The sequence below is a fragment of the Pygocentrus nattereri genome, chromosome 18, assembly GCF_015220715.1.
Source record: "Pygocentrus nattereri isolate fPygNat1 chromosome 18, fPygNat1.pri, whole genome shotgun sequence".
NCBI classification, from domain to species: domain Eukaryota; kingdom Metazoa; phylum Chordata; class Actinopteri; order Characiformes; family Serrasalmidae; genus Pygocentrus; species Pygocentrus nattereri.
Genome location: NC_051228.1, coordinates 27,451,123 through 27,471,515, shown reverse-complemented (window position 1 = coordinate 27,471,515; position 20,393 = coordinate 27,451,123). Strand labels below are relative to the sequence as shown.

The 20,393-nt window shown below is 38.9% G+C and overlaps 1 protein-coding gene across 1 annotated transcript; it reads right to left on the bottom strand.

The window, feature by feature from the left end:
• Positions 1 to 21: 21 nt before the first annotated feature.
• On the bottom strand, positions 22 to 19,888 carry pdzph1 (PDZ and pleckstrin homology domains 1). Its single transcript, XM_017697344.2, has 13 exons — positions 19,778 to 19,888; positions 18,146 to 18,233; positions 14,625 to 17,009; positions 14,368 to 14,535; positions 13,721 to 13,882; positions 13,285 to 13,386; positions 12,997 to 13,107; positions 11,995 to 12,173; positions 9,453 to 9,610; positions 7,997 to 8,039; positions 6,814 to 7,000; positions 1,150 to 1,285; positions 22 to 805 (listed from the first exon to the last, which is right to left on the bottom strand). The coding sequence occupies exons 2-13, from the start codon at positions 18,201 to 18,203 to the stop codon at positions 706 to 708; spliced, it is 3,789 nt and encodes a 1,262-aa protein (XP_017552833.2). The 5' UTR covers positions 18,204 to 18,233; positions 19,778 to 19,888; the 3' UTR covers positions 22 to 705.
• Positions 19,889 to 20,393: the final 505 nt, after the last annotated feature.

Below are 20,393 nucleotides of genomic sequence, written 5' to 3'. Positions count from 1 at the left end.
TCGAGTATGCAAAGACACACAAAGTTTCTTCTTTTATGACCCAATAACATACAATAATGGAGAACTGACTACAGTACCTGATATACAGTGTAGACTAAAAGTTAGGCTGCATTCCTCTAGATTAGAAAATGCATGCAAATTTGTTTTTTGGATTTTCTTTCAAAATATGTAGCAAAATTGTATGAAAGGATTCATTGAAAAAAGGCAGAAGCATTTAATATGAGCTGTAGCTAAACACAGTAGCCAGCAGTAAATAACTTCGCTTCTGTCCTTCAACTACGAACTATTATATTAGAGAATGTATAAAAATGCATAATCAGATACAGTTGTCATTTCAGAAGTCATTTTTTTATTCCTTTTTGTTTTGCAACTTCATAATTATACTCTATGAAAGAAGTGCATGAACAACTGAACTTTCTGAAAGTTACAGAAATGTTCCTCAGGTCATAGGTACAACTTTAGCTGTGTCTGTGTGGCTTCGCCTGGTGACTTTCCAACACAAGACTGCATTCAAATGTCCATTCATACTGTCCATAAGGTGTATCTGTGAATTCTTGAAGGTGATGCAGGTCAGCATGGTGTCTACTTTTTGCAGTTTCATGTTATCCCTGACGTAATACACCTGATTTCTATATGAATCGCTGTATAATGATGGGCTTGGTAGTGAGTTGATGGGCAGGAATAACACTTCAGGCTTTAACCTGCTCACATTCTGGTGGCCTCAGGTATGCAATTCATGTAGTCTTGAATTGCCTGATGCAAAGGCAACCACTTTTCTATTGATGCCTTTAGTGCCACAATCCACCTGTGAATGAAATAGAAGAAAGTACTGTGAAATTTATCTTTAGACTTTCTTGCATATGCTGTATCACACAATACTGTATTTTATGGACACATTATCATTATTACCATAATTTCAAATGAATCATGTCAAACAAAAGCAAATCAAAGTTGGCTTTGTTTGAGAATGCCATTTATATAACACACTGGGCAGATTCTAATACCTAAACCTATACTGCAGATCATTTCCAGTGGTGATTCACCACTGGCACTGCTATTTAGTCCAAGACTAGACTTAATCAATGATTGGAAAATGAGCCCAGCTGGCTTGTACAGTGCTAATCACTGTGATGAAGTGCTGTTTGGTACCGTTTGTTTTCATTGGTATTTTCAGCGCATAGGTGGAACACTTTGAACTCCTCAGATGGTGGTTTGAGCTCGATGGTAGATCTCTTGGATCCTAGAGGCTGTTCCTTTACAGTGTAGCCATGCAGATAGATCCCCCCTGCGGCCATTCACCAGACAAAACACAGTACAACTCTAAACCAATGATCCACAACAAAATTGTGCTACATGGCAAATAACCTAAACACAAAAGGTTGCTAAATGGTTCTTGCCTTAGATCTATAATTCTAGGAAACACCTTAACATTACATTGGAGGTTCTAATGTGATGCACAGTATGGCAATGGACATCTCACTGCATCATGAGTTTAGCAGAAGTGGCTATGCAAAGTTTCTCCTGGGAGGTGACCCCTGTTATCAGATTGTTGTAGGAGTTGATGTAGTTGCTACTAATGGAGTAATTGTATTTGTAAGTCTCTGAGCTACCTTACCATTTTACACAATCAATTATAGGTAGGTTGGTGGGTTGTTGGTGATGTGACTCCTGATTCTTGGCTACTACATTACGTGTTATACAAATGCACACTATGTGCATCATCTCCATGTCATTGTTCAACTATGTTTTGAAAACAAACAGCAGGGTGCGATCTTCCGACTTTTCTTACCTATTTCATTAGCTTTAAGTGGGTATGTTCAGTGAGTGTGTGTGTGGGTATATATGTATGTGTGTCTGCCCTGTGTTGGACTGTCCACCTGTCCAGGGTGTTTCCTGCCTTCGGGCCAATGACTGCTGGGATAGGCTTGAGCCCCCCTCCATGACCCAGAAGGATAAGTGACTTAGAACATGTGGGTGTGGGTGTGTGTGTGGACATGACCATCAAAATAAACTATAAATTCACAGCTGAAATATATTGAGTGAGTGAAAGAGAATGAATCTCTCTTCTATAAAAAGACTTGGTAAATTAGATTTGTTAATGTTTAATGTTTAACATTTAGATCATAACATAAGTGACTAGAACTGTGCACATGTTTGAAATTTGGCTTTGGGAAATCAATCATCCAGTGGATCACGACATTATATACATCACCCATGGCTACAGTCACTACTAATGGGCTCACCTCCCAGAGTTTCACACTGCAAAGGGGCACTAGACAAGGATGCTCATTGTCTCCATCTTTATTCTCAATTTTCATAGAACCACTAGCAGCAGCAATCAGACAAAATAGAACCATCAAAGGCATAATTACACAAAACACACAACATAAGATCAGCCTCTATGAAGATAATGTATTGTTATACCTACAGGATCCATGTATCTCTCTACAAGAGACAATAGCACTTATGAATACATTCTTTAAAATATCTAGCTATTCAATAAACTGGAACAAATCAACAATTCTGCCAATCTATAAAGGTGGTCGTAATGGTGTACTCCAAACCTTATTCCCTGCATTCACCATTGGCAACATTAAATACCTAGGCATCACTATATCCTCAGAAGAGTTGTTTACCCTTAATTTCAAACCACTACTGAAAACTGCAGAAGATGATCTACAACGTTGGGTGCACTTACCTATTTCTTTACTCTGTAGAATAGCAACTATAAAAATGTCAATCCTCTCAAAAATAAATGACCTATTTACAATGACACCTGTTCAACCACCCACTATCTGGTTCAAATCATTAGACTCTGCAATAACTAAATTTTATTGGAAAAATAAAAACCCAAGAATTAAACTTTCAACATTACAAGGGAGGAAAGCAAAAAATTAGGAGGATTGGAAGCACCAAGTATATTATCTGGCAAGCCAACTGCTATCTATCTATCTATCTATCTATCTATCTATCTATCTATCTATCTATCTATCTATGGTATATATATCTGGACACATCCTGAACAAAACTATCATTCATGGTTAGAAATAGAGCAGGAAATCAAGGAAATATCTGTATCAGACCTTCCATTCATTAATCACACAATAAAACAGCATGCATGTTTCCACAATGCTGTCATATCCACAACTCTGAGGGCCTGGTGGAAAATGCTGAACATTACCAACTGCACCTTAGCATCATGTAAATACACTCCAATTTGGCACAATCCCAGCTTCCTGCTTAATAACTCACCATTAAACTTCACTACATGGAAAAAGAAAGGGATCACACATCTGCATCATGTTTTTAAGGATGACAACTTTATCTCGTTCGAAGATTTGGTCCAAATATTCAATATCAGGAAAGATCAATACTTACAATATTTTCAACTCAAATCTGTAGTGGAGTCTAAAATAAATATTACAAATAACCATCTTCACCCACCCAAACTAATTGAAGCCATTAGTGAAACAAAACCTAAAAGATATTGCTTTCCAAATTCTATAAACGTCTTGCTAATTGGGATAATACTATTGTACTTCCAACTTTAAATTAGGAAAAAAGATCTCAGAATCTCTACTGGCATTGACTTTTGGACTCAAATCTGCATAACCACTTTTACAATGACATCTAATAGTAATCTCCAGCTGATTGAATATAAAGTAATTCACAGATCACACAGCATAAATTGTATAAAATGGGACATATTAAGTGATACTTTTTTGATCCCACAAACGGGGAAATTCCACCTCCACATTTAACCCATCCGTGAAGTGAAACACCACATACACACACTAGGGGGCAGCGAGCACACTTGCCCAGAGCGGTGGGCAGCCCAATCCATGGCACCTGGGGAGCAGTTGGGGGTTATGTGTCTTGCTCAAGGACACCTCATTCATGGACTGTCAGCACTGGGGATCGAACTGGCAACCTTCCGGTCACAGGGCCAGATCCCTAACCTCCAGCCCATGACATTACTCAATGGAAAAAGCTACTTTTAACACATATATCACTGGAGAGATTAAGTGCTATAGAAATGAATAAGATGGCCATATTCAACACTTCATGGGAACCATTTATTAAAAATATTGACCCCTTAACACCGTAATCCACCCACTTCTACACACAAACACATGCACAAATATGACGAATATCAAATATAAATTCTGTCTTTTCTACATGATTACACTGAAAACATTTAATTTACATACAGTGGGGAAAAAAGTATTTAGTCAGTCACCAATTGTGCAAGTTCTCCCACTTAAAAAGATGAGAGAGGCCTGTAATTGACATCATAGGTAGACCTCAACTATGAGAGACAAAAATCACATTGTCTGATTTTAAAAGAATTTATTTGCAAATAATGGTGGAAAATAAGTATTTGGTCAATAACAAAAGTTCATCTCAATACTTTGTTATATATTCTTTGTTGGCAATGACAGAGGTCAAACGTTTTCTGTATGTCTGCCTCCATGCAGATCTCCTCTAGAGCAGTGATGTTTTGGGGCAACACAGACTTTCAACTCCCTCCAAAGGTTTTCTATGGGGTTGAGATCTGGAGACTGGCTAGGCCTCTCCAGGACCTTGAAATGCTTCTTACGAAGCCACTCCTTTGTTGCCCTGGCAGTGTGCTTGGGATCATTGCCATGCTGAAAGACCCAGCCACATTTCATCTTCAATGCCCTTGCTGATAGAAGGAGGTTTGCACTCAAAATCTCACAATACATGGCCTCATTCATTCTTTCATGTACACGGACCAGTCCCTGGCGGCGTAGTGTGTTACTGACAGTAGCCTTTGTAATGTTGGTCCCAGCTTTCTGCAGGTCATTCACTAGGTCCCCCTGTGTGGTTCTGGGATTTCTGCTCACCGTTCTTGTGATCATTTTGACCCCACGGGCTGAGATCTTGCGTGGAGCCCCTGATCGACGGAGATTAGCAGTGGTCTTGTAGGTCTTCCATTTTCTGATTATTGCTCCCACAGTAGATTTCTTCATACCAAGCTGCTTGCCTATTGCAGATTCAGTCTTCCCAGCCTGGTGCAGGTCTACAATCTTGTTTCTGGTGTCCTTCAACAGCTCTTTGGTCTTCACCATAGTGGAGTTTGGTGTGACTGAGGTTGTGGGCAGGTGTCTTTTATACAGATAATGCGGTCAAACAGGTGGCATTTATACAGGTAATGAGTGGAGGACAGAGCAGCCTCTTAAAGAAGAAGTTACAAGTCTGTGAGAGCCAAAAATTTTGCTTGTTTGTAGGTGACCAAATACTTATTTTCCACCATTATTTGCAAATAAATTCTTTAAAAATCAGACACTGTGATTTTCTGATTTTTTTTTCCTCATTTTGTCTCTCATAGTTGAGGTCTACCTATGATATCAATTACAGGCCTCTCTCGTCTTTTTAAGTGGGAGAACTCGCGCAATTGGTGACTGACTAAATACTTTTTTTCCCCTCTGCATGTACGTATGTTTGTCTCTTTGTTAGTCGCTCACACTCACACACACACACACACACACACACACACCTGCACTGACCACCTAACCCCAATCCTCTGTTATTTATTATTTTTGATTATTCTCTTGGTTATATTAGTTAAAAAATGCCTTTGTTTTTTTTTTTGTTTTTTTTTGTTTTTTTTTCTTTTTTAATGGTGTAATAAAAATAAAGAATAAAGTCATCCTTCAAAGAGGGGGTTGGTGGCGGGCAAAAAAAACAAAACAAAAAACAATAAATGGTCCTAAGCACTGAAGTTAATGTATAACTGCTGATTGTCCCTGAAGGACGACTGCCGGTCGCATAGCAATGCAGACGAGAGTCCTGCCTTGCTAGTAGCTAACAAAAATATGTAGACGAGTGAACTTATTTGCATTTATAATCACTCCAGCTGGTTTCCTGATACATTTAATCAGCAATTAGAAACTGTTAAACACTAAAAAGCCACAAAGCTGAGGGCAGCTTCTCGTTCGCCACCTTCTCCTTAAAATTTTCCAGCCTCAATAATGCATGCTGCATTATTTAAGGTGGAGCAGGAAAATTTTAACATGAAACTTGCTAATGAGACGCTGACATCAGCCTTGTTAAAAAAATCGAACGTTGAGAGACATTTTACATGAAACTATTCTACTTTTGGAAAAGTTTCTTGCCGGAGATGTGAGAAAAGCAGCTATAACTGAGCCAAAGCTTAAAACAGAGCAAAGTAAGCCTGCAATTTAATTTACATTAAATTTGTTAGCCTATACTAGGACATTATCACATACTCACATTTACAGACAAGATAGTAAAATTAACAGAAAAGGTTGTGGCTCCCAACAATTATGTTGCCAACGTCTGGACTAGGTTCTCCAAAGAAACTTGTATTTGAATATGTGCTGTGAAGACATTTCAATACATTTTTAGGCACCTTTTTATTAAACCAAAATTTTTTCTACAGAACATGGGTTCATATTTTTGCTATATCCTTAGCGTTGGATTTTTGGGGTCCCAGAAGACCAGTTTGAGAACCACTGCTTTAAAGAACCATCCATTCTTTAGTCAAACAAAAGTGGTTCTTTTATGGCATCATTCCATACCTTTATTTTAAGAGTCTGTCATGCTGGGCTTTTTATACATTAGGCATGAACTTTATATTGACTATATGAATTGTGGAATGTGATAAGTGCATGTGCTCAGCACATTTGCTGTTGGGAGTCTACTGAATGTATTCGGACATAAGCAGGTACTGTAACAGATTACTGATGCTTAATGAATCTCTTGCTGATTATATAGATGTATCATTCTGTACATTTTTTTAATTCACTTGTATTAGATGATACATACCAACTGCATAGGTAGATCGAATGCTGGCGTAGAAGTAGAGACATCCATCTTTTAAGATGCAGTAGTGCTGTACCCATGAGTCTTTGTTTCTGTCCAGCAGGTGAAGCAGACCAAGGCATTCTGGGTGCTTCACGGCCAGAGGAGGCAGGTTCGAGTTGTGGCGAGTTACGTCCACCCACACATGGTTCTGCAACATGAATCACCACGGTTACGGTCCTGACTGTTACCAAGGCAACATCAGCTAGGCCTTTAACCTACTTTATAAAACAGTCAATGGGCTTTGTTCTGTGCTCCTGTGCTACTCAACTGTGTCGTGTATGTTGTGGTGAGGTCCATGCTATACAAACATCAAATAAGATAAAATTAGATTAACTGAGTTTTGGAACAGATTGTCGCAGCCTATTAAACCACTCTTCAAAAAGAACAGATCCACCCCTAATAACTGCGGGGGACAAATAGCATGCACTGAATGCATCATATGTCTATCTTCAAAGGTAATCCATGCAGAATTGGTGGTGTGGTCATGTTACTTTGTTTCTTTAAGGTCCAGGGGCCCTTTAAACCATTGCAGTCAACAGTCAGCCAACTCCATATCAGACCTTGTGACTGTATCAGGGTGCATAAATGGATTTGTAATGTGTTCTGATAGTGTTAAGCATTTCAGAGTAACTGTTGACCAAAGTGTTTAAAATGCCCTTGTCAGGGAGCTGTTTTTTGTTTCTGAGTTGCGTTTACAAATTTGACTTGTGCTAACACTGTGTCTGAGAATGCACTTTCCACCTCTTACCACATGCTTTTCTGATTAGCACATGAACTATTTTATAGGCACAATGAGGAGAAGCAAATATTGAGATATCTTTGTTTTTGTTGTTTAATGTATTTAGAGAACAGAAGTCTACTGCAAACATGCACATAATGTCTTTGGACCTTGTACATTGCTCCATTCATGTTTCCTTTGAATGACAATTAATGCTGTAGTATGAAGAAGCAGCTCTTCCCCCATCAGTTTTGTTTTTTCAAACATATCTTTGTGCATATGAATGCATAAATTATTGTACATTTTGCAAATGCAAAGTCAAAAAGAAATTATGTGTATAAGTCTAATATACTGGGAGTATATTAAATAAATAGAAAAGTGTCTGAAAGTTCTCCTCACTGTGTACATTATATTTTTATCTTTTACCTGAGTGATAGGGTGAACTGCTCGGTCCATGGCCTCTAACCATCTGAGTAAAGGAAGAAAAGACAAACATCAGCATCATAAAAGATACAATTGAAAATAATATGTATTTCAGAAGCTAGGTTGCAGTCAAGGTGGGCTGTATTTCTTGATGTCATCGAAGGCTCTCCTAATCAGAAGGATCTTTTGAACAGCTGAGAAATGCAGCCTACATGCTGACAATTTTTAAGGATATTACTGGAGTATCCCTCACAGTCTTCTGTTGCCCACAGTTCTTTGCTTACATATGTGAACTGAAGTAAGCCCAAGAGAAAAGCTGGCAAATGAAACTAGTACATATTATTTAAGATGTGTTATGTTTTGGTCAAAATGAGCCAATCGTGAGATGTTTATTAGAGCTAAAATAATGCAGATTTAGTTCTTTTGTCAGGTTTTAAATTTGTATCATGTTATTAGATTTGCTGAATGACTATTGATGTAAGCCAGATGAAAAATAGTTGACCAAGAGTTTTTATGAATGTGAGAAGCATAAAAAATATATTTAAATATATTGTCTTACAGCAAACATAAACCCCAGATTATTTAAAGGGCATGTACTTCTCTGCCATGAATGGCTTTTAAAAATATATGTTTTTGGTGAAAACTTTAGGCAGTGGCAAACCTTTTCATGCAATAACTTTCTGTGAGGAAGCTTTTAGACGCATTTAACTCTACATACACTATATTGCCAAAAGTCTTTGCTGTCTGCCTTCACACGCATATAAAATTGAGGGACATCCCATTTTTAATCCAAAGGGTTTAATATGATGTCAGCCCACCCTTTCCAGCTATAACAGCTTCAACTCTTCTGGGAAGGCTATCCACAAGGGTTAGGAGTGTGTTTATGGGAACCTTTGACCATTCTTCCAGAAGTGCATTTTTGAGGTCAGGCAGTGATGTTGGACGAGAAGGCCTGGCTTGCAGTCTCTGCTCTAATTCACCCCAAAGGTGTTCTACCGGGTTGAGGTCAGGACTCTGTGTAGGCCAGTTCTTCCACACTAAACTCGCTCATCCATGTCTTTATGGACCTTACTTTGTGCACTGGTGTACAGTCAATCTGGAACAAGAATGGCCATCCCCAAACTATTCCCACAAAGTTGGGATCACGAAATTGTCCAAAATCTCTTGTGAAAATCTCCATGAAGCTCTCTACACTATTCTTGAGCTAATCTGAAGGCCATATGAAGTTTGGAGGTCTGTAGTGATTGGCAGTTGGCGACCTCTGTGCACTATGCACCTCAGCATCCGCTGACCCCGCTGTCATTTTACATGGCCGACCACTTTGTGGCTGAGTTGCTGTCGTTCCCAATAACTTCTACTTTGTTATAATACCACTGACAGTTGACTGTGGAATATTTAGTAAGAGCTTGTTGTCACTTTGGTATGACAATAGTTTAAAAAAGACTTTAAAACAAGTCACCTTCTCATTTCTTGGTTTGATGTAGCGCATAAGTAGTAAACTCGGTTTCCAGACACTGGACAGCATTTGAACACAAAGGGTTTCCCAAGACTCGAGTCAGCCTCCACCAGTGCACCTTCCAGTCTTATGCCAGACAGGACACGCCTTTTCCCTTCATCCTGTCACAAAGACATAAATCCATCAATCATCCAGAAACTTCAATTGGTGACTTATATTTCTGATTACTACTCTTTCAATGTTTAAAAAAATATATTACAATGAATAGGCACAGAGTAGGTAGCCTGCACTTTAAAAGGGAATCATACATTTACAAAAATCCTTAAAAACATCTCAAAAGTAGAACATAGATAAACAACAATTTACTTAAAATAGCATTTATATGCATTTTCACTTTCTGACACTTTTCAGATTATCTTTTCTTTATTAATCATGTTTAAGTTTTGCTTAATAAGACATGTAGAGAAAACTATAATATTCAGCTGTAGGCAAAAGTATTGGCACCCCTAGTCAAAGGACGTTTTGTTGATTTTCTAAGTGAAAATATGTAACTCATCCTCTACAGAAACACTTTTAATGTACAGTTATTGATTATTCGCAGAATTTAACATTAAAATAGAACAGAAAATGTGACCTGTGCAAAAGTTATGGAAAATTTATGTTAAACTACAACCCCAATTCCAATGAAGTTGGGACATTGTGTAAAACATAAATAAAAACAGAATATGATGATTTGCAAATCCTTTTCAACCTATATTCAATTGAATACACTACAAAGACAAGATATTTAATGTTCAAACGTATAAACTTTATTGTTTTTTGTAAATATTCTATCATTTTGAGTTTGATGCCTGCAACACGTTCCAAAGAAGTTGGGACAGGGGCGTGTTTACCACTGTGTTACATCATCTTTCCTTTTAACAACACTCAATAAGCGTTTGGGAACTGAGGACACTAATTGTTGGAGCTTTGTAGATGGAATTCTTTCCCATTCTTGCTTGATGTACAACTTCAGTTGCTCAACAGTCCGGGGTCTCCGTTGTCGTAATTTGTGCTTCATAATGCGCCACACGTTTTCAATGGGAGAAGGTCTGGACTGCAGGCAGGTCAGTCCAGTACCCGCACTCTTTTACTATAAAGCCACGCTGTTGTAACACGTGCAGAATGTGGCTTGGCATTGTCTTGCTGAAATAAGCAGGGACGTTCCTGAAAAAGACGTTGCTTGTATGGCAGCATATGTTGCTCCAAAACCTGTATGTACCTTTCAGCATTAATGGTGCCTTCACAGATGTGCAAGTTACCCATGCCATGGGTACTAACACACCCCCACACCATCAGAGATGCTGGCTTTTGAACTTTGCGCTGATAACAATCTGGACAGTCCTTTTCCTCTTTGGCCCGGAGGACACGACGTCCATGATTTCCAAAAACAATTTGAAATGTGGATTTGTCAGACCACAGGACACTTTTCCACTTTCCGTCAGTCCATCTCAGATGAGCCTGGGCCCAGAGAAGCCGGCGGCGTTTCTGGGTATTGTTGATATATGGCTTTAGCTTTGCATGGCAGAGTTTTAACTTGCACTTGTAGATGTAGCGACAAACTGTATTCAACAATTCAACTGACAATGGTTTTCTGAAGTGTTCCTGAGATCATGTGGTAAAATCCGTTACAGAATGATGTCGGTTTTTAATGCAGTGCCTCCTGAGGGATCGAAGGTCATGGGCATTCAATGTTGGCGCTTACTTGCAAAGATTTCTCCAGATTCTCTGAATCTTTTGATGATATTATGGACTGTAGATGATGAAATCCTTAAATTCCTTGCAATTGAACGTTGAGAAGTGTTGTTCTTAAACTGTTGGACTATTTGCTCACGCAGTTGTTCAAAAAGTGGTGAACCATCCTTGCTTGTGAAAGACTGAGCCTTCCAGGGATGCTCCCTTTATACCCAATCATGACACTCACCTGTTTCCAATTAACCTGTTCACCTGTGGAATGTTCCAAACAGGTGTTTTTTGAGCATTCCTCAACTTTCCCAGTCTTTTGTTGCCCCTGTCCCAACTTCTTTGGAATGTGTTGCAGGCATCAAATTCAAAATGAGTGAATATATGCAAAAAACAATAAAGTTTATCCGTTTGAACATTAAATATGTTATATTGTAGTGTATTCAATTGAATATGGGTTGAAAAGGATTTGCAAATCATCGTATTCTGTTTTTATTGGTTTTACACAACGTCCCAACTTCATTGGAATTGGGTTTGTAGAAATTGTTCACTAAAATGGGTAGAAAGACTGTCTGACCAGGGGTACTCAAACTTTTGCACATGACTGTACAGAAGGCCGTCCCATATCATCACTTTAAAGAAAAGTACTATCAACAGCGCTGATAACAACTGTTGTTTTTTTAAGATGAACATGATGTTTTTTGTAGTTTCTCCTATAGCTTCCCATATAAAAAGCAGATAAATCATGTCAGTTTGACAGTAAAAAAGTATTCATTTTGTACTGAAAAGTTGAAAGTTGAACTAAAATAAAATCTGAACTCACTCTTTTGTTTCTGTAGTAGTAAAGGCAGCAGTCGTGCCTGAGCACGAACCACCTCTTTCTCCAGCCCTTGAGCAGACTGGACTGGGTGCGCTTGTGCAGGTAGCCTCGACAGGCAGGCCTTGGGGTGTTAGGGATCCGGCCAATGTCAGAGCCGATGGTCAGAGTCAGCAGATCGGGGCCTTTGGGAAAACCAAAAAGGATCAAAGAAAGGAACCATGATATCCCCTTACTACAGGCCATCAGCCTCTGTAAGCCTCTTAACTCTACTCTGCTGGAGTGTTTGCATTTAATTCAGTTTACTGGATTTCAAACTCTATAGAAAACCGGAAGTTTTTTTTACATTTTAAAAATGTTTAATGATCAGTATCAGCAGAAATGCACATGAAAAATATCGAATATCAGCACTGGCCTGCAATTCCCACATTAGCGCATCCATCATTCTTATCTCCATAAATTGTGGGCTAAGAATAATGTGGAACTAGTATGAATTATTTGAAAACTACTACAAATCTAATTTGTAAGTTATGAGAAAAGTGTGGGCCCATATAGGCCCTTAGAGTAGAAGGGGCTAAAAGACCAGTGCTATAATGAGTGCTGTGATAGGCTCCAGCAGCCCCTGTGGCCCAAGGGGATAAGCAGCTTAGATAGTGTGTGTGTGTGTGTGTGTGTATGTGTGTGTGTGTGTGTGTGTGTGTGTGTGTATGAGTGTGTATGTGTTATAATATGTGTAATATTTTGACAGATTTTCAGAAGAGGAGGATCAGGTCAGTTGAACATCTGGATTATTTCTTGTGTAAAATGAATTGTGATATACTGTGTACAGATTAAGGTAAGTTTAAAACTCGTGTCCATAGACACAACAGATTGTTTATCCTAGTAGCGAAGCAGAGGTTTTGGCCTGAATTGCACTTCCTTAAATAGTGACTGGAGCTTTACTTCATCCCTGTCAACATGTTGATAATCCCAGCGTGGCCAGGTGTCGTGTCTGTGCGCCCGCAGTACCTTGCCGTGCGAGGTCAGCTGCCTCAGAGTGTGGCACGCTTGTGACATCAGTACCATTAACTGCCAGCACAAAGTCTCCGACCTGTAGCCCTGCCTCCTCTGCAGCTCCATCTGAAAGCAGCAGGACAGACAGATTACCATTCATTATTTTCTTTTCACGCTACTCGTCTACAATGAAGCATAAGGAGCCTGGAGAAAAGGAGGAAAGCTTTTGAAATTAGGCCAGAGATACTCATTTGGTTAAGTGCTTCATGCTGATCAAATATTTAAAATTTCATGTCCACTTACTTGTGTCAACTTCAGTGACGACAATTGGTTTGGAGAATTGAATTCTGAAACCCCATGGATACTCTCCCATTCCCTTGCTGATCTTTACAGTTCTTTCACGAACTGAAAAGGGAACAAAACAATAACTCTGTGGTTTTATTAAGATTATTTTAATTGCTTTAAGCAAAGGAAATTTACACTACATTGGAAAAACCACCCCAGTGCCCCTTCTTAATCAGTTAACAAAAATTGCCATGTTATTTTCAGTCAGCTAGGTTTGATCTTGGCAGATTCCTTACTGGCAGAAATGTAGAATTTAAGTTAATATGTATACTTACTAAAAATTAAGAAAAAATGGGTACACTCTTTGAAGACCCTTTGTGGAATAAACAAACAAACAAAAAACTAAACTACACAGTATACCTTTTGAATGTATTCAACATTTGTCAATACTCACTTGCCACAGGTCGAGGGCGGTTGCTAAGGCATTGAACTGTTTCATTTGGACTGGCATCATCTCCCCGATAAATCCATGATGCTGAGTGGAATGTCTCAGTGTAAAAACCTCTATCTTCAATGGACATGTCTACTGACCGGGTATCCTCTGAATTCATCGTGTCTGATGAAAAATAGAACAAAAAGCAACATAAAATTCTTATTCTCGCAAGAGGGTAGTTGTAGCGTAGATGTAGCTGTAAATTTGAAATTCAGTCCAGTGTGGGACCTAGGAATTACACTGACACTTAAAAATTACAGCTAATTGCTGATTTGGCCCAGAATCATAATTAACCCCCAAACTAGCTTAGCTAATTACTTTTTCTAGATTCTTTTTGATCTTCTTCATTTCCTACTCATATATTTGTTTTACTGAGATAACCAAGCTGGCCATGTTGTGATAAAATAAAATCTGGAGAAAGTTCTTGTCTGAAAGATGAAATAATCATGCCAGTTAATATGCTTTACATTAATACTGGCTAATTAAGATCCTGTTAACATTTCTCACTGCCCATCTGCTTGGACATTTGATATTTTGGAGAATTTTGTTTGCGTGTAACGGGATCATTTGTAATCATCTACAGGATTTTCATCATGACAAATGGTCACCTGATTCCTCTGTGATGTTGCTAGTCATGGAACTCCCTCCTGCAGAACTCCACTGTTTACTCTCCTTGAACAGCTTGCGTTTCCTTGCCCAGTGGTCTGAAGTTTCTTCTGAATCTTTGTGGGCACAGTCTCCTGGGGGCTTCAGATGCTCCTTGAACTTCAGTGAAGCTATGAATAACAAAATAAAGCTAGAGTTACTGAAATCTGGAAGTTTTAATTTTTTAAAGTAATTTTTCAGGAACTTTGAAGCAACCTACCTTTTGGGGTAGTTTGCCGTTCAGCTAAGTCTGATTGAAATGACCTTGATGTCCGACGAATGCCTATACTTATTTTGTCCTGTTTATTTGTTTGACTGTAGACTTTATTTGCTACTGCTGCTTCTTCACAGCTTGCTTTGCGATAACTCCCAACAGTTTTTTTCGAAATGTCTCCAGACTGCTCTGAGGACTGCTCTAAGTTTTCATTACTTGTCAGCTCTGAAAGCTCTGTTGGGTTTTCTGACAGATTACATAAAGAGATGCTTGTTAGTTGTGGGGAGGAGGGCTGGTGGGATTCCTCCATATCTTTTTTTTGGACGTCTAGCTGTTCAGTTGGAGATGCAGAAGGTGGCTCAAACATTGCATCGCAAGTTTCTGAGGCTGATGCAGATTGTTGGTTCTGTGAAGGATCTTCACTTGTTGGTATAGCGTTGTTCTGTAGAAATCTCTGTTCATATTCCCCAACCATGATGGTCATAACAGAGCCTCTTCGCTTCTTTTGGTCATCAACACCTTCTTGGTCTTCATATGGTTGAACTTTGGCTCTGTTGGTGGCTCCTTCGCTAATGTATTCCTCAGAGTTGCAAGGTGAAGGTGGAGTGACATGGATGAGCAGGTTCTTCTGATAGATGTCTGCAGCCAGGGCTGCAAGACTACACTCTTCCACCTCAACAATCTCTTCATCGAAACCACTTTCGGTCACCTCACTGTGTTCTAGTGGGCCTGCTGAAGAGCTCTTCTGATCTGCTCTGTTTGCCTGCACCAGCTCACTAATGTCTACTGGTTCTCTCTGATCTTGTCCATTTTTCAAGAAGACATCTTCAGATATCTCGTCAGACCTTGATGGATAAAATGGGTTTTTTGTTGTGCTGTATGCCTTGATGTTGTCAGGACCATAGATTGAGCTTGAGCTCGGTCTGTAGCTGCTACTGCTTGATGATTTGCGGCTTTCTCCTTCAAAAGGTCCAAGCCTCTCATCGTCTAGGTAGTACCTCGCTGCTCTCTCAGCCTGAGCAGGTAGTGACTGCATGAAAAATGAAGAGAGTGTGCCTGAGGAGAATGACTCTCTGCATGAGGGTATGCTTTCTCGATCCTGACTTAACTGATCTATCACTCCTGGGAAGGTTCTTCGCCTTGTTGTAGGCACTTCTATGTACTGATTAGCTTGTGTTTTGGTTTCTAAAATGGCAATGCTATTGTTGCGCAGACGCATCTTTCCTTCATGGTTTTGAATGAAGTTTTTTGTGAAAGATGACCTGCTTACTGGGGTTGGTGGCCTGGAATATAAGTGTTCCTGGGTGTCTAGTTCATAGAGTTGATTGCAAGCTCGTTCACAAGCTCTTTTTTCCTCATCTAATGAGGGCTGACACTTGGACTCCTTGTTCCCTGAAGTACCCTTTGATGCCCCTGAGCCATGTGGAGAATTCACCTGCTCTTTGAACACATGATTGTTTATCTGGCAGTATTCTACACTTTGTGTCAAGTCCTGAAGTACATTATTATCTTTATCAGCAAACTCAAGAGGTGGAGGAATATCCCATAACATCTCATTGCTAAAACTGTCAGTTAGTGACAGCTGCCTCTGTGGAGGCCAGAAACCAGAAGGTGAAGAGCAGGTGGATGATCCATCCACCAGTGTGAAATCAGTGTCTGTGTGGCCTCCAGCATAGTGCTTGCAAAAGTGACTTTGGCAGCAGCTTTTGCAGCAGTCCATTTCTTCTTGGCTGCCTAATGTGCTTGGATTGCTACCTGTTTCTCTAACGTCTGTCTTCAGTTCTGCAATGCTAACCGTATAGCTAACATTTTCACAGCGTTTGGCATTTTGCTTGTAACCAGTTGTGCATTGGCTCCGTAAATAAGGGTCATTGTTTGGTGGTTCAACATTTTGAGTCTGAAAACAAGCCTCTGTTCCTTTTCCCTTCTCGCTTCGGAGAATAAGAGTGGTCTTGAAGTCTGAATCATCTGACTGTAGCACTTCACTGATCTCGAGCCTCATATTGGAGCTCATGTGCTTAACCTTGGCTGTTGTGACTGCAATCATGCTACTGACTCTTTCTCCTGCTACAGACTCATGGGATCGCTGAAATATGATTTTGGGAGCGGACTGTCCCAAATCATCTATTGTCACTGAGTGTGTGATCTTCAGACCCTTGTCCTTATCCACTCCTTCTGAAATGCTCATTTTCATTTTTTTATCTTCATACAAGTCCCCATAACTCCCTTGTCTGAACAGATTCTCTTTGCTAGGAGTTCCATGCTCTTTTTTCTCTTCATCTGACAAAACGTTTTCTTTACAGAAGGAGTCTGTCTCTCCCTTTTCAGCAGTATCGTTTTCTTGAACCACATTATCCAGTGGACTTTTGATGTAGCTATGGGTGATGCTTTCTGCAAACACAGAAAAAAAACTGAATGAGTGTCTAGGTCAATCAGTAAGATGGAACATTTACTGTAAAAAAATAGACTGAGAATTGAGAGGCAATCCATTTATTTTCCTATCTGAGGAAATACTGTTCAAAAGAGTTCTGAAGGGTCAAACACTGAGCTGGACAAAATCAAGTTCTGTTTGGAGAAGCTCTGAAATGTTTAAAAGCCCATTCCTTCTAGGTAGTGGAGAAGAAAATTCAGTTTACGACACTGTTAGAAATAAAGATACTGTGCAGGTATATTTTTCATTCGTCAAGGTGCAAACAATGTAAATGTACCCTCAAAGGTACATTGGTGGTTTCAAGGTCCAATTGTGTACCTTCAATAAGTTTTAATGCCTTCAATAGGCAAAAAGTAGATATTTGTACCTTTTCATAACCAAATGTTTTAATGCAGAACAATAAAATAAACAGCCTGGAGTCAATACAACTTAGAAAATGTTATTTCAATGGATTATGGTAACTGGAGGGTGCCACCCCAGTGATAAGAGGGGTACTGCCCCAGTGACAGTAAATACCTTTATTTCTGAGACTGTATAACTGAATGGTTTTCTTGAAATTTTGACATAGCATTTCAGAATAATTACTTATTTTCTCAAAATGTTGACATATTGTCTCAAAAAATGACATACTATGTTAAAATTATGACATTTAATTAAAACAAAGTAGTTACTTCTCTATAAGAAGTCGTTATTTTGACTTAAGTAAAGATTTTGAGAAAGTAAGTTATCATGACTTATTCATGCCAGAAACAGAGATTTATCTCCTGGCAAGACTGGGCTTCAACAGAAATTTATTGCAGTGTTCTTTTGCTTTGTATAATTTTGTAAAACATCGTAAGCACGACCTTGCTGACTTTATCTAAGCTTGGATACTGATGTACCAACACCAGCTTCCTGTTTCTATGTTAGTTTGGTCATGTGCTTAAACAAGTGTATTGATTTAAGGTGCTCAGAAAATAGACACTGCTAATCCTCCACCTGTCTATGTCCAGGCACAGGCTTGGACAGGAAAGCGTGGGCCGAGCGTGACACAGACAGTCTTTATAGCATTACAATCCACAACCTGCTCAAGAACCAGGTATAGCCCAGCACTCACGTTTACTGCTGCAGGAACTCCTCCTCCTGCGGCTGTTCCTCCTTCTCCTCTTACTCATTCTGCTGAGTTGTGCAGCATATAGGTAACACTACAACACAAAACATTAACATTTACCCATTGTGAATACCAACTATGGCCTAAGTCACTTTGCCATCTAATTTTAGTGGAACTCTAGAACCTCATTTCAGTGTTCAGGAATGTGGAATAACAGAACCCGCCAGAATCCCCAGAAATGTACATCATATAATCAACCTGAATGGGTAAATCTTTGAAGGCTACCTACAGAGACCTTGCATTGCAATGTTGCAAGGGCCTTCAACTAAAGCAAAAGACAATTCCATGTACAACACTATTTTGAATCCTGCAATCTACACCTACATTCTGTAGAGAACCATGAATGCTCAAAAAACCTTTGCATGCTTGTCTTTAGAAATGGTCCTTCAGATCAATGGAGAATGTGTTGTATATGGGTCCACATAGAACATATTTGAAATTAGTTTTAAAAAGGTTCTAATTGGTACTAAAATTGGTTTTAATTTGTACTAGAGAGAATTCTTCTATTGTTACAATGTCAAGCTTGCAACAATAGAAGAACCTTTTTTGATGCTGTCTAAAGCTATGTATAACACATTCTCTATCAAAATGAAGAACCATTTCACCATTCAAAGAACCATTTAAACATGCAAATGACTGAGTGATCATAGCTCTATGGGTCTTAAGTGGGCCTCTGCCTAGCTCTTTTACTTGGAAATAAAACTTAATTAGAGTGTTATAAATTAAATATCCATCACTTTAGATTAAGGCCCCTTTCATCGATGCCATATCATTTTCTTCATGAAACATCTTATGTCATTTTGTGATTTATGGCATGTGCTATATGCTAAAATTCTCAAATACTCCTTTAGAAATATGTTATATATGCATAGCATACATAATGTTATACATATCTAAGCACATAATATGTGCTTATGCATGTGTTATGAAGTCCTTATGAGGGTAGATTTCAAATTAAGTGTTGCTAATTTTGCAAGTATGTTTTCTAGTACATCAAGTAGATGTTTTCAGGTGTAATATCTTTGTTTGGTTTGTTTGCGCAATGACCACAGGGTAATCTGTGATAAATAAAAAACACAAAACAAAACAAAAAAACAGCAATACTTTTGTACATTTGCAAGTGTCCTAATAGTGGCCAATGTAATACTTGAAGTGCTGCAGTGTGAGATCTAAATAGTGCTGCCAAAATACATTTTCTTCCACAAAACATGAAGGAATATGAATGTAGACCAACACTGACACAGAAAGAGGTAACATATTCACTGAGAAGTTCATATTTCTAGCATGTTCTAGAGTGTGTCTCTCCGTGGCAGAGCCACATTTCATCCACAGCCCAACTTTCACATTTGAAAAAGTAGATTTTTTTTCAGATTACAGTAATGAGCTTGTTTCTTTCTGTCTGACGTTTTGCACTTTTTGTCCTTAAATTCTGTTGTTGCATGCACCTCTCCTTCCTGTGAACATAAAACTCCATCCCCACCAAATGCATGTCAGCAAAATCTTAACCTTGCAGTGACAAACAATAATCAAAGAGCTAACCCACAGAAACCAAGGATCCAGACATATGTATTGTCTTACCTTGAGGCTTCACCAACCTAGGCAGTGCAGTCTTTGTATTCTTGTGAGAAGTGAAGTCCGGAAAAGGTAATATTTTGGATAAAGAAGCAGCATCACCTGTCATCTGGACGCTGCTCCAGTTCTTATTGTTCTATTCCTGCCGCAAAGCCTAGAAGCAGCTTAATAGCTCTAATCCCATGAAGTACTTGTGATGTCAGGTTGGACGCAGTGCTCAATGCTCAATGCTTTTCTGAAGCAGCTGCAGCATCATTGCCTGGACCATTTCTGTGACAATTATGTAGCCTTCTTTTGTCTTAGATGTAGTAATCTGTCATAATCAGAATCAGAAGCGCTGCACTCATTATGAAATATATAATTTGAGTTTAGAAGTTTTAGATGCTAGTACATAATAGTACATATTTTATATAGTAAATTTTTGTAGATCTTTGTAAATTTCTTCTTCACATAGTATGCCTATGACTGAAGGTCTGAATGAATTGGGCACATCTTCATTCTGAACTCTAAGCAGCTGAAGGTCTTTAGTGTTTGGCAGTGTACCTGAGTAGTAGGGCTGATTAGTATAGTTTTAATAAAGCTGTGGTGCACATCCACTACAATCCTTGTGTTTTGAATGTTA